At 44.3% G+C, this 11986-nt stretch overlaps 1 protein-coding gene across 1 annotated transcript; it reads left to right on the top strand.

The window, feature by feature from the left end:
- The first annotated feature begins 3294 nt into the window (after nucleotides 1–3294).
- On the top strand, nucleotides 3295–11709 carry LOC132388689 (zinc finger protein 229-like). Its single transcript, XM_059961065.1, has 2 exons — nucleotides 3295–3330; nucleotides 9556–11709. The coding sequence occupies exon 2, from the start codon at nucleotides 9954–9956 to the stop codon at nucleotides 11241–11243; it is 1290 nt and encodes a 429-aa protein (XP_059817048.1). The 5' UTR covers nucleotides 3295–3330; nucleotides 9556–9953; the 3' UTR covers nucleotides 11244–11709.
- The last annotated feature ends 277 nt before the right edge of the window (nucleotides 11710–11986 follow it).

The following is an 11986-nucleotide window of genomic DNA, read 5'->3' as shown; positions in this document are numbered from 1 at the left end:
AGGTGTTACTAAGGTAGGTGGCGTTGTGGATAATGAAGTAGGTTTTCAAAGCTTGCAGAGAGATTTAGGCCAGTTATAAGAGTGGGCTGAACGATGACGGATGGAGTTTAATGCTGATAATTGCGAAGTGCTAAATTTTGGTAGGAATAATCCAAATAGGACATACATGGTAAATGGTAGAGCTTTGAAGAATGCAGTAGAACAGAGTGATCTAGGAATAATGGTGCATAGTTCCCTGAAGGTGGTATCTCATGTGGATAGGGTGGTGAAGAAAGCTTTTGGTATGCTAGCCTTTATAAATCAGAGCATTGAGTATAGGAGTTGTGATGTAATGTTAAAATTGTACAAGGCATTGGTAAGGCCGAATTCGGAGTATTGTGTACCGTTCTGGTCAACGAAATAGACAGAGTACTGAGAAGATTTACTAGAATATTCCCTGGGTTTCAGCACCTAAGATACAGAGAAAGGTTGAACAAGTTAGGGCTTTATTCTTTGGAGCGTAGAAGGTTGAGGGGGACTTGATAGAGGTATTTGAAATTATGAAGGGAATAAATCGACTTGACATGGATAGGCGTTTTCCATTGAGAGTAGGGGAGATTCAAATAAGAGGACATGATTTGAAAAGTTTAAGGGTAACAGTAGGGGAATTTCTTTACTCAGAAAGTGGTAGCTGTGTGGAACGCGCTTCCAGTAGAAGTGGTAGAGGCAGGTTTGATATTGACATTTAAAGTTAAATTGGATAGGTATATGGACAGGAAAGGAATGGAGGGTTATGGGCTGAGTGCGGGTCGGTGGGACTAGGTGAGAGTATGCGTTCGGCACGGACTAGAAGGACAGAGATGGCCTGCTTTCGTGCCGTAATTGTTATATGGTTATGGTTATTAACTTTACCATATCCAATCTGTTCAGGACTTTTAACACTCTGAATGCCTCTATGAGACTCCCCCTCATTCTCTTGAACTCCAGAGAATACAGTCCAAGAGCTGTCAGACGTTCCTCATACGGTAAACCTTTCAGTCCTGGAATCATTCTCATGAATCTTCTCTGAACCCTCTCCAATATCAGTATATCCTTTCTAAAATAAGGATTCCAAAACTGCACACAATTCTCCAAGTGTGGTCTCCCGAGTGTCTTGTAGAGCCTCAACATCACATCCCTGCTCTTATATACTGTACGTCGGGTAATGAATGCCAACATTGCATTTGCCGCCTTCACCACCGACTCAACCTGGAAATTAACTTTAAGGGTACCCTGTACAAGGAGCCCCAAGCCCATTTGCCTCTCTGTATTTTGAAGGATCTCCCCATCTAAATAATACTCTGCCAATTTATTTCTTCCACCAGAGTGCATGACCATCCACTTTCCAACTTTATATTTCATTTGCCATTTCTTTGCTCGTTCCCCTAAACTAGCTGAGTCTCTCTGCAATCTTTCTGTTTCCTCAACATTACCCGCTCCTCCACCTATCTTTGTATCATCAGCAATTTTATCCACAAATCCATTAATACTGTAGTCCAAATCATAGACATACATCGTAAAAAGCAGCGATCCCAAAATTGACCCCTGTGGAACTCCACTGGTAACTGGCTGCCAGTCAGAAAACGATATATTTATTCCCACTCTTCTGCTGACCTAGCAATGTTCAACCACGCCAGTAACTTCCCTGTAATTCCATGACCTCTTATTGCTAAGCGGCCTCATGTGCAGCAACTTGTCAAAGGATTTCTGAAAATCCAAGTACACTATATCTATTTCATGTCATTTGTCTACCTGGCTTGTAATTTCCTGGAAAAATTGCAGTAGGTTTCTCAGGCTGGGTTTTCCTTTCAGGAATCCATGCTGGCTTTGGCATCTCTTGTCATGTGTCTCAGATACTCCATAATCTCATCCTTAAAAATCGCTTCCAACAACTTCCCAACCACTGATGCCAGGCTAACAGGACTATAGGTTCCTTTCTTCTGCCTCCCTCTCTTCTTAAATTGCGGATAACATTTGTAATTTACCAGTCATCCGGCACAATGCCAGAATCAGTCGTTTCTTGAAAGATCATCGTTAAGGCCTCTGCAGTCTCTCCAGTTACTTCCTTCAGACCCCGAGGGTGTATTCCATCAGGTGTATTCTATTATCTTCCTCAGCACCTTCTCAGTCGTAATTGTTACCGCACAGACTTCACTTCCCTAATACTCTTGAATTTCTGATATACTGTAGACATCTTCCACTGTGAAGACTGATGCAAACTACTCATTCAGTTCCACTGCCATCTCTGCATTTATCATTACATTATCTCCAGCATCATTCTGTATTGGTCTTATATCTACCCTTGACTCTCTTTTACCTTTTATATACTTAAAAAAAGCTTTTAGTATCCTCTTTGATATTAGTCCCATGCTTCCTCGCAGTTCCTTCTGAATGACCTTCCTGGATTTCTTCTGCAAGTTTTTAAAAGCCTCCAATCCTCTATCTTTCCACTAGCTCTGTTTTCCTTGTACACCATCTTTTGTTTTTACTTTGGCTCTGACTTCACTTGTCAGCCTTGCTCTTTTCAACGTTTTGGGTGATTTTCACTAACTTCAAAGGACTGTGTCTTAGACAGCTGGTTTGGTGCAATTCACCTCTCAAGTCTGATAGCAGAGTAAGGAGTGAATCTTCGATGGAGCAGAATCAGAAACCAAAGAGTTGCCAGCCTGAGTCATGGCTTTCTGGCTCAAGAAAGAGATGGGTCCTGGAGATTACAAAGTGGAGGAAGACGAGGAATCAGACCAACAGGATGTGGCTACAAATGATAGATCAGAAACATTTAGAAACTGGTTGATTGAAAAAAAAAAGGTGGTTTATTTCTGCAAAATACTGGTGGAAATCAACAGATCAGGAAGCACATGTGGAGAAGAATAAATAGACAACATTTTGGACAAGTCCCTTCAGCATGCCTGGACTATGCTTAGCTGCTGCACGAATTGCAGATTTCCTCCTGCATTTTATGTGCATATGTCTACATTTCCAGCAACAGCAGAATGTCTTGTGTTTCATATCTGCATTTTTAAGAAGGTTCTACTTTGGCAATAAAGACGCAAAAAGTTTGCTGATATTAATTGTATTCTTTATGGGAGCTGTTTTCTGTGTTAAAAGAGCTGCTGAGTTTTCTACACCAAAAAAAAAATGATATGGAGATGTAACTGGTGTCTGCTGAAACGTTTAATGGCACCGTGATTACCCAGAAAGCGCTGCAATAATAAATTCGCCGGCTCTAAAGCCCCGATTGAATGCGCAGGCGTCAAAGATGCGAATGTTGCGCATGCGCAGTTTACAAAAGGCCTCGGGATCTCGGCGCAGGTAAGAACGATTCTCCGGTTCAGCCTTAAAAACACCAACTGAGGGACAATTGCAGTGAGTCTAGTCAATCTGACCCTTATTCCCGGCACAGTCCTGCTCTCGTCCCTCTTTCTCAGCCCCACGATCCGTACTCGGGCCCCGGGGAGCTTCCAGCTGATGAGGGAATGGGAACCGATGGATCTCTCAAACAGAGCTGAGCTCCAGCTATCTGAATGTGAGGATTGGGAACTCGGAGATAGGGCACAACAATCTTTTACATCAGCTCTTGAGAAAATCACATTTGTTTACCTCCAATCCCAAACAGGAGAAAATCTGCAGATGCTGGAAATCCAAGCAACACACACAAAATGCCGGAGGAACTCAGCATTAGTACTCTTTTCCATAGATGGTGCCTGGCCTGCTGAGTTCCTCCAGCATTTTGTGTGTGTTGCTTTGTTCCACCTCCTCCTGGTCTGAACTTTTCTACCCGTGAGAACATGTTTTGACTCATTCTCTCTGGGAAGGTAATTATATCAAACAGCTTTTTGCCCTTCATCACAAATGTGCCAGATGTCTCCAATGAGACAGTCTACTCCCCTTCCATTCAGATTCATAGGCATTGCCATCAATGAGTTCACCTAGGGGAGGGTTTGGGGAAATATTTATGTACAATACATAAACTGGTATTATCTGTGTCTATTGTGGAGATGCAAAAGTTGCTGGAGAATTTACAAGTGGGAAAAAGTGGAGTGATACTTGGAAATGTTACTTTTTGAATTGTAATTTAGCAAGCAATCCACATATGGACAAAGTGCAAAAGCTCTGGTGAGAAAATCCTTCATTACCTGTTACAGGCCTGTTACATAGGTTGTGTGACAGTGCAGCTGAACTTGATTAGACCCAGAGGAGATCAAAGTTGTTATCGACAGTGATCTGCTTGCTGTGAAAATGAATACCTCTCTATATGAAATTCACTGTGCACATGTTGACACTGGATTAACAAACATGCACAATAAAGGCTTCATGTGCACACTGGTCATTACAAGTTAGAGGGGACATTGGTGGGTAGGTGGGGAGACCTCCAGTGTTCCTGACACCCTCACCTACAAGATGCACATCCAGCTGCAGCTTGTAACCCTGCACTTAAGGAGTTGGAGCTGGAAATGGATGAATTCTGGATCATCCAGGAATTGGAGGAGGTGATTAATATAACATGAAGAGAGGTATTACACCCAAGGTGCAGGACACAGGAAACTGGGTGAGAGTCAGGAAGGGAAATGAGGTTAAACAGCCCTCACAGAGTACGCTTGTGGTCAACCCCACAACAACAGGTAGACCACTTTAGAAACTGTTTGGGATTACCTGGCAGAGGTAATTCAAAGGGTTGATAGAAGATTCGTTAGTTAGGGGAACAGAACAAGAAGGTAAAGCTTACTACAGCTAGTGTCGGGGGGTGGGATGATCTGTTTTAAATAAGTTGTAGGGGGAATGGGAGCCAGAATGAGAGAGCAGATAGTGGAAAGGGTAAATTGAATTGATTTTATTACATACATCCTTCATATACATGAGGAGTAGATATCTTTTGTTTACGTCTCCATCTAAATGTGCAATCTGTAATTCATATAAATAGTTTGCAGTTAGGACAGTCTATATAACATAGAAATCAATTAATCAGACTGATGGCCTGGTGGAACATGATGTCCTGGAGCCTGCTGGTCCTTTTGCTGTGGTACCGTTTCCTGGACGGCAGCAGCAGGAACAGTTTGTGGTTGTGGTGAATTGGGTCCTCAATATCCTTTGGGCCCTTCTTCGTCGGTACAGCTGCTCACCCTCTCAACAGCAAAGGGGATTACCCTGTCTCCATTCCTTCTGTAATCCACAACCAGCTCTTTTGTTTTTTCGACATTGAGGGAGAGGTTGTTTTCTTGACACCAGACAGATGTTGTTCAGACCTGTTAGTTTGTAAAAGCTTCCCAATATTTTTCGCTCAATTATTTAACCTCTCTTTGGCTTTTATGTTGGCTTTGGCTTCTCATTTCAGCCATTGTTCTGTCCTCCTGCCATTCTAATGCTTCATTGGGTTGTATCTACCATGCAGCTCCCGAATTGTTCCCCGAAACTCCAGCCATTGCTGCTCCATCGACATTCCTACCAGTTTCCCTTTCCAATCAATTTTGTCCAGCTTCTCTGTCATAGAAACCTGGAGAAGTTCAGTGCAGAAACAGACCATATGTCCCATTGAGACAATGCTGAAAACATTTAAGCTGTCTGATGCAATGACCTGCACTGGGACAATAGCCCTCCATACCCCTACCATCCAGGTTCCTATCCAAACTTCTCTTAAATGGTGAAATCGAGCTCACATGCACCAGTGTGCTGGCATCTCATTCCACACTCTCACAATTGATTCAGTGAAGAGGTTTTCCACATGTTCCCGTTAAATTTTCACCTTCCCCACTTACCCATCACCTCTGGTTGTCATCCCACCCAACCTCAGTGGAAAAAACCTCCTTGCATTTACCCTATCTGTACCCTCATAATTTTGCATACTTCCAACAAACCCTCAAAACAATGTATAGTTTGTTTGTTTATGCTTAGAGCCTTGTTTAGGTGAATAAGATGGTGAGGGGCTTTGATTGTGTGGATATTCAGAGGCTTTTCCCAGGGCTGAAATGGCTAACAGGAGGGGGCTTGGAAATAGATACCGAGGGAAAGTCAGGGGTAAGTCTTTATACAGAGAGTGGTGGGTGTGTGGAATGTACTGCCAGTAGCGGTGGTCGAGGCAGATACAGTAGGGTCTTTTAACATCCTCTTATACAGGTACATGGAGCAAAGAAAAATAGAGGGCTATGCGCTAGGGAAACTCTAGGCAGTTTCTAGAGTAAGTTGCATGGTTGGCACAACATTGTGGGCTGAATGGCTTGGAATATGCTGTGGATTTCAATGTTTTATGTTGAACAGTGAAATAACTTTGGCTATCCTACAATCCTCTAATAACCAACCCCGGTTCACCAAGGATGATTTGGTTATCTCTGCCAGGGGCCCGACAACTTCTGCACTTGCCTCCTGTAGGGTCCGAGGGGGTGCCAAGTCATGTCCTTTTCCACGCTCCCATAGACCCTGTGTCCATCTCCTGAGAAAATAGAGATGAAAAGATATTTAACATCTCCCCATCTGCTTTGGTTCCACACGTGGATTGCCATTCCGGTCTTCCAGAGGACCAACTTTGTGCCTTGCAATCCTTTTGCTATAAATCTATCTCCAGAATCCCTGAGGATTATCCTTCATTTTTTCTGCCATGGCAACCTCATGCCTTCTTTTAGTCATCCTGATTTATTTCTTATTTGTTCTCTTGCATTGCTTATACTCCAGAAGAACCTACCTGCCTATCCCTGTTTTATAACTCCGTTTTGTGCTTCACCAGGGTCTCAATATTTCTTGAAATCCAAGGTTCTCTACAGTTTCTATCTGTACCATTTATTCTAAGAAGCACATACCCACTTTGTACTTTCAAAATTTCACTTTGAAGGACCCCCACTGACCAAGCACACCTTTGCCATAAAGCAGCCTGTCCCAGTCCACAGGTGCCAGATACTGGTGTCAGAATTTGAGGTGTTGATCCATCCCTGAACACATCAGCCTTTCCTACGCTGCTCCTTGTATTGAAATATATAGTGTTCAGCATATTCACTGCACCATGCTCACCGTTTTTCATTCCTGACTTTGTCTGAGGTCTGTTCCACAACCCCTCCACTATCTGTTCTGTTATTCAGGCTCCCATTTGCCCTGCAACTTTAGTTTAAACACTCCCCTTACACCCACCTCCCACGATGCAGCACTATCACCGCTTTGGCTTTCCTCTCCCAGATCAATAAAAAGGAGGTGCATACCAAGTTCAGGCAGATAGGTACAAATGGGGTATGAAGTACAGGAAATTCAACTGAACACTTCTGAAAGAAATAAAAGAATGCATGAGGTTGACCCATCAGAGAACTTGAAGGGGAATCCTCAGGGATTCTGCAGATATGTTAAGAGCAAAAAGATTGCAAGCAAAAAAAAAAATAATGCTATAGAAGATCAGAATGGTAATCCATATGAGGAGACAAAATATATGGGGGAGATTTAAAAATTTTTTTTTGCATCCGTATTTACTCAGGAGATGGTCACAGAGTATAGAATTGAGGCAAAGCAGCATGAACTTCATGGACCCTGTACAGATTACAGAGGTGGAGATGTTTGTTGTCCGAAGGCAAATTAGCATGGCTAAATCCCCAGGGTCTGACAAGTTGTTCCCTGGGACTCCGTGGAGGATGTGCAGAAATTGTCGGGCCCCAAGCACAGATATTTAAATCATCATCAGTGACAGGTGAGGTACTGGAGGATTGGAGGACAGTCAATGTATTTCCGCTGTTCAAGAAAGGCTCTAAAAATGAACAAGAAAATTGTACATTGGTGAGCTTGTCATCAGAGGTGGGAAAGTTATTGGAACGTATGCGCAGGAACCAGATGTATAAGTATTTGGATAGATGTGGACTGATTAAGTATAGGCAGCATGGGGTTGTGCATGGTAGGTCATGTCTAACCAGTCTTATAGAGTCTCTCGAGGAACTTAACAGGAAAGTGGATGAAGACAAGGCAATGGATGTTGTCTACATGGACTTCAGCAAAGTCGTACATGGGGGTGGGTCAGAAAGGTTCAGTTACTCAGCTTTCAGGATGAGATAGTAAACTGGATGAGACACTTTGGGAGAAGCCAGAGTGTGGTTGCAGATGGTTGCCTGTCTGACCAGAGGCCTGTGTCTAGTGGTGTGTCATAGGGATCACTGCTGGATCTGTTGTTTTTGTCATCTATATCAGTAATCTGGATGATAACATGGTTAACTGAATCAGCAAATTTGTGGATGACACCAAGACTGGAGGTGTAGTGGACAGCGAGGAAGACTGTCATGGCTTGCCGTGTGATCTGGACTAGCTGGAAAAATGGGTTGAGAAACGGAAAATGGAATTTATTGGAGACAAGAGGGAAGTGTTGTATTTGGTAGAACCTATGTCTTACACAGTGACTGGTCGGGCTCTGAGGAGTGCTCGAGACAAAAGTGATTTGGGAATACAGGTCCATAATTCACTGAAAATGGTGTCACAGTTCAATGGGAATAGAAAGAAAGATTTGCCACTTTGGCCTTCATAAACCAAAGTACAGAGTACAGTAGATGGATGTTATGTTGACATTGGTGAGGCCTAATTTGGAGTGTTGTGTGCAGTTTTGGTCACCAATCTACAGGAAAGTAAAAGAGGCTGAAAGAGTTCAGAGAAAATTCAGAAGGCTGTTGTCAGGTCTGGAGAACTTGGGCCATAAGGAGCGATTGAACAGGTCTGAGCTTTATTCCTTGTAATGGAGAAGATTGAGGGGAGATTTGATAAAGGTATACCAAAATTATGAGGGGTATAGATCGGGTAAATACAAGCTGGCTTTTACCACTGAGATGGGTTGGGACTACAACTGGAGGCCATAGGTTTTGGGTGAAAGGTGAAACATTAAGGGGAACATGAGGAGAAACTTCTTCACACAGATCGTCATCTGGGTGTGGAATGAGCCAACAACCCAACTGGTGCAGGCAAGCTCGATTTAAACATTTAAGAGGTTTGTATAGGTACCTGGATGGTAGGTGTATGGGAGTAGACAGTTTAAATAGTTCAACACAAACTAGATGGGCCAAGAAGTCTGTTTCTGTGTTGTACTTTTCTATGACTGTGACAAGAACCTGAAATAAGGAATTAGAGCAAATATTAGTATTTTAACAGCTGTGCAGAGCAACTATGCATCTGAGTAGGAGATATTTACATGGCATTAAACTGTGGTACTTTAAAATAACAGTACATAAAAGAAAATCCCAGCTGCAGGTTAACAATGCTATTTGTGTGAGTGTTTCATTTACTGTGGGGCCAGGCCCCCATGCAGCTCAGTGGGAACAGGGAATAATACCAATGGAGACAGTCAAACTGAGCCAGGTCACAGATTGGAGATGACAGAAATGCCCCATTCTCATAGAGACAGGAAGGGCATCAGAGAGTTTGATGGTCATTCCAGACACCAGCTCTGTGCCCAGTTAGAAGATGATTTCTCTCTCCAGCTTGGGTTGCACCTCACTGTAACAGTGTGATTATCAGATCACACCTTGGCAGCTAAAGTGATCTCATCTGAAATGTTCTTCACCCATTGATGGATTTTGTAAATCTTTTTTACAGGTTAAAAATGACAAGGAATTTGTTATTGGAAATTCAAACACAACAGACCAGTTTTGTCTAGATATTTAAGAAGTGCAACAAGGGATTCAATCAACAATCCTTCCTGCTCAGACTGTGGGGAGGAATTCACTCAGTCATCTAACCGACAGGCACGCCTGTTATTTTACACGGGGGAGAGGCCATTCACTTGCTCAGACAGTGGGAGTGGATTCAGTTGGTCATCACAACTGAAGGTACATCAGCAAATTCACACTGGGACAAGGCTATTCACCTATTCTGTGGGTGAGAAGGGATTCAGTCGGTCATCCCACCTGTGGACACACCAGTCAGTTCACACTGGGCAGAGGCTGGTCATCTGCTGAATTTGCGGGGAAGGATTCTCTCGGTCATCTGACCTAATGGCTCATCAGCGAGTTGACACCGGGGAGCGGCCGTTCACCTGCTTGGACTACGGGAAGAGATTCACTGAATCATCTAAGTTGAAGGTACATCAAGGAGTTCATACTGGGGAGAGGCCATTCACCTGCTCAGACTGTGGAAAGAGATTCACTCGGTCATCTCACCTACTGCTACATCGGTTAGTTCACACTGCAGAGAGGGATTTCACCTGCTCAGATTGTGGGAAGAGATTCACTCACTCTTCCACCCTACAGAGACACCAGTCAGTTCACACCAGGGAGAGGCCATTCACCTGCTCAGTCTGTGGGAAGAGATTCACACAGTCATCCACCCTACAGAGACACCAGTCAGTTCACACTGGGGAGTGGCGGTTCACCTGCTCAGAATGTGGGAAGGGATTCACACAGTTATCCAAATTACTGGCACACCAGTCAGTTCACAGTGGGGAGTGGCCATTCACCTGCTCAGACTATGGGAAGGGATTCACTCGGTCATCTGATCTGCTGACACACGGGCGAGTTCACACCGGGGAGAGGCCATTCACCTGCTGTGAATGTGGGAAGGGATTCGCTCGGTTTTCTGATCTACAGATACACCAGCGAGTTCACACTGGCGAGAGGCCGTTTACCTGCTCAGTCTGTGGGAAGGGATTCCATCAATCATCCAACTTTCATAGACACCAGCAATTTCACACTGGGGTGAAGCAGTTCACCTGCTCAGACTGTGGGAAGGGATTCAGTCGGTCATCCTCACTATTGGCACACCAGTCAGTTCACACTGGGGAGTGGCCATTCACCTGCACAGAATGTGGGAAAGGATTCACTCAGTCATCTGAACTACTGGTACACCAGTCAGTTCACAGTGGGGTGTGGCCGTTCACCTGCTCAGAATGTGGGAAGGGATTCACTCAGTCATCCAACCTACAGAGACACCAGTCAGTTCACACTGGGGAGAAGCCGTTCACCTGCTGTGAATGTGGGAAGGGATTTGCTCGGTTATCTGATCTACAGATACACCAGCGAGTTCACACTGGGGAGAGACCATTCACCTGCTCAGTCTGTGGGAAGGGGTTCCATCAGTCATCCAACCTTCATAGACACCAGCGAGTTCACACTGGGGTGAAGCCGTTCACCTGCTGTGAATGTGGGAAGGGATTCACTCGGTCATCCTCACTATTAGCACATCAGCGAGTTCACACTGGGGAGAGGCCGTTCATCTGCTGTGAATGTGGGAAGGGATTCACTCAGTCATCTCATCTGCTGGCACACCAGCGAGTTCACAGTGGGTAGAGACCGTTCACCTGCTCAGAACGTGGGAAGGGATTCACTCAGTCATCCAATCTACAAAGACACCAGCAAGTTCACTTCGGGTAAAGGCCGATCACCTGCTGAGACGTTGGGAAGTGTTTTCTCAGCCATCTCCATCAAATGTGCATCATTGGGTTCACACTGTGGAGAGGCCGTTCACCTGCTGTGAATGTGGGAAGGGATTCACTCAGTAATCTAACCTTGTGACACAGTACCGGGTTCACACTGGGGAGAAAGTTTCAATAAGCTGCATGCTGGATATTTGTCCATCATTGTTGCAGAATGCAATTTCGAGAGTGACTGTCGGTGCTGAACTCTGCAATTATTGCTGCTATTCACCACACACAGTTCTGCACCCTGGTCACTGGGCATGGGAGGAGTTTCTACTGCTGCCTAGTCACCTTTAATGGAACTGGATCTGAGACAAATAAATCAGTTCTATTTTAAACTCTGTCTCTGGTACTTAGTGCATTTATAACACGCCTAGTGTACAGTAGAGAGTCAACTCAGGCCAGCTGGACCCTGCCAGTTATTCATTTCCATGACAGTCTATTTAAATCCCACCCCCCCCCCCCCCATTGCTCATTTCTCACTCTCCCTCTGGTGATGGGTTCCAAACAGTCATCATCTGTGGGTGAAAACGTTTTGCTTGAATTTTCTGCAGACTGAAGAAGTCGAGCTGATTGCAGTTCTGTCTGAGATGTTCTTCACCCCTCAAATCTCTG

This window comes from Hypanus sabinus, unplaced genomic scaffold, assembly GCF_030144855.1.
Source record: "Hypanus sabinus isolate sHypSab1 unplaced genomic scaffold, sHypSab1.hap1 scaffold_379, whole genome shotgun sequence".
NCBI lineage: Eukaryota > Metazoa > Chordata > Chondrichthyes > Myliobatiformes > Dasyatidae > Hypanus > Hypanus sabinus.
The sequence above is the reverse complement of the archived record's forward strand: the minus strand, read 5'-3'. Positions and strand labels throughout refer to the sequence as shown.

What these genes read in the sequence shown, in the direction of transcription:
- LOC132388689 (XM_059961065.1), top strand. Translation starts at nt 9,954, where the DNA reads ATGGCTCATCAGCGAGTTGACACCGGGGAGCGGCCGTTCACCTGCTTG.